Here is a 2698-nt window from a genome sequence, read left to right as displayed (position 1 = left end):
TTTTGCATAGATTAGAGATCGAGAGTGAGCCCCTGCCCCCATCCATCTTGTTCCGCTTTTCTAAATGGGACCAAAATTTATCTTGTTGACATCAATCACAGTACAGTGGATGTCAAACGCAATACAATATGTTGTGTCATGTCATGTTTATCGGATAGCATTTTGTTTTGGCTTTTAGGTAATCAAAAGCTGGTGGAAATATTAACAAAGATGTTGATTGATATATCGCAATAAGGGAAAGAAATTGTTGTTGTAATATTTTTTAGGAATTCAATTTGCTAATATTAATATTAAATCTTCTCATTGTAGTTTCTAACTACACCCTACAATATTTGTGAAAATTTATTTACTACTGATTCATTTGTTTATTTATATTTTTATGTTTTAATTTTTATCTCGAACATGTCAAATGAATAAAATAAACATTTATTTTAGCTAAAATGGAAACAAGTCAAATGGGTAAGTTTTGCTAAAGGCCTAAAGCGTGTAGTTTAGAGATGTATGTCTTAGTCAGCTTTATTCAAAGAACTGGATTCATGTTGTAGGTATAAGATTCTATCATTTGTGGTTATTGTAGATAGCAACATACTTTCATTTACTTGCACATTATATAGCATCTTATTCTTTTCCTATTACAACATTGCACTTTCAGTCTTTCTATTTTTATTAAGGCGATGTACTTTGGAAAAGCAAACGACTATAGCATTGTATTTTTTTTTTAACTTTTTTTATTAAAGACATTATATTTTAAAAAATTGATCAAGTTGTAACGGTGAAATTTTTTTGTATTTCCATGACATTGTTATAATGTGTGTAGATTTTTTAAAGTATAATGTTGTAATATGAAGAAATTTTAAAGTATAAATCTATAATAAACAAATCAATAAAAGTATTTTGCTATGGCTTGCATTTATCCATTGAAATTACAACAGGCTTTTGGAACTAGGATTTGACTATGAACCAATTTTTTCATTCTAAATTCTTGATTGAGATTAAAAATTAACTAAAAGTATGAACATTATGAAACTTCCTTTTTTTTCTATAATTTCATTAAGTAGAAGTTAAAATTGCATAGTAGGGTTTCTATCAATTTTCACATAATTGAGAATAATAATTAAATAAAAGTAAAAAACCATTTAGTGTTAAATGATTCTAATCTCTTAATGGTTCAAAAAACATAAGGTTCCTTATTTGTTCATCTAGAGGCTTTTAATTTGTTCATGGGTTTTTCGACGGTTGTATTAAACATGTTGAATGCTGACCGATTAAGGCGATAACATTGAATTTATCAGTGTGTTTTTCTGTGGGGAATATTGTGCTGGAAAAATGGGTTATGTTTTCATTTTAGACTCGAAAGCTAAGCTGGATTTTAACTGTAATCCATTAAAGATTCAAGTTATTAAATGTGCTTTCCATGACTCGCATCATGTATTAAAAGAATTGTTATTATTATGTCACTTTATTTATCTTATTCTAGATAGACTTCTTATCCGATAGGTTAGGCTAGTTTGTTATTTTCTTATGGCTATTTATCCAACTATTCTGATGTAACCAGGCACGATTCAATCAATGAAACAAGAACTGATTCTCAGTATAATCTGATTTCTTTATGGTATCAGAGCATAAGATCCATACATAACCGGACTTCCAATGGCAGGAGATAAGCCGGAATCGTCTGGTGATAACAAGAAAAACGAGATAGATACAAGCTCTCCATACTATATTCATCCATCGGATTACCCCAAGCAGATGCAGGTAAACGATGTGTTGAACGATAGTAATTACGGAGAATGGAAGCAAGAGATGATGAATTTCTTGCTGGCAAAGAACAAGATGGGGTTTGTGGATGGCACAATCGAGAAACCAGATGCAAAGTCTCCTTTGAACTTGGCTTGGACACGAGCCGATGCGATGATAAAGGGGTGGATAACGACGACTATGGAAAGAGAGATACGCACCAGCGTCAGATATGCTAACACATCATCTGAGATTTGGCGTGATCTAGAAGAACGGTTCGAGAAAGAAGGAGCACCTCGAGCCTACGAATTGAAACAAACCCTCAACGCCTTGCGGCAAGGTGGTGCGTCTGTTTCAACGTATTATACCAAGTTGAGGACTGCTTGGGATGAACTCCAAACCGTTCTTCCTAACCCTCATTGCACGTGTGAAAGGTGCCACTGTGGGATCGGCAAACAGCTCAACGAAGTAAAGGAGAAAGAGAGATCCTACGAATTTTTAATGGGGTTAGACGATGACTTTTCTGTGGTTCGAACTCAGATTTTAGCCATGAAACCGACACCATCGTTAAGCACTATCTACCATCTGGTAGCCGAAAGTGAACAACAGCGAGCCATTACAGGCAACTCCAAAGGAACCAGAGTAGAAGCTGCAGCGTTTCAAGCAGATTACAACGGATAGAGAAGCTTCAGACAAACTCCAGCAAAGATGAACTTGACACCGGTCAACAAGGTAATCCAGAAAAACCCTAAGTCAGAAAACGAAAGAAAAGAAAAGTGCTCTCACTGTCAGCGTGAAGGGCACAATAAAGAAGGGTGTTTTAAACTGATAGGATATCCCGATTGGTGGCCCGACAACAAAGAGAAAACGAAGCCCAAGGCAGCTTGTGTGGAACTAGAAACGAGCCATGTACCCGGCTTAACTGACGAACAATATCGGCTCTTTGTCGCTCACTTTCAAG

General features: G+C 35.1%; 1 protein-coding gene across 1 annotated transcript; it reads left to right on the top strand.

Moving 5' to 3' along the window:
- Positions 1-1650: 1650 nt before the first annotated feature.
- LOC145107182 (uncharacterized) lies at positions 1651-2418 on the top strand. The gene has a single exon (XM_079044032.1). The coding sequence runs from the start codon at positions 1651-1653 to the stop codon at positions 2416-2418; it is 768 nt and encodes a 255-aa protein (XP_078900158.1).
- Positions 2419-2698: the final 280 nt, after the last annotated feature.

Source organism: Lactuca virosa, chromosome 4 (genome assembly GCF_052849685.1).
Source record: "Lactuca virosa cultivar CGN04683 chromosome 4, Lactuca_virosa_CGN04683_v6, whole genome shotgun sequence".
NCBI lineage: Eukaryota > Viridiplantae > Streptophyta > Magnoliopsida > Asterales > Asteraceae > Lactuca > Lactuca virosa.
Note: the sequence above shows the minus strand (reverse complement) of the source record. Positions and strands in the feature narration are given on the sequence as shown.

Bases quoted from the DNA above. Each gene is read 5' to 3' on its own strand.
- LOC145107182 (XM_079044032.1), top strand. From the start codon at position 1,651: ATGGCAGGAGATAAGCCGGAATCGTCTGGTGATAACAAGAAAAACGAG.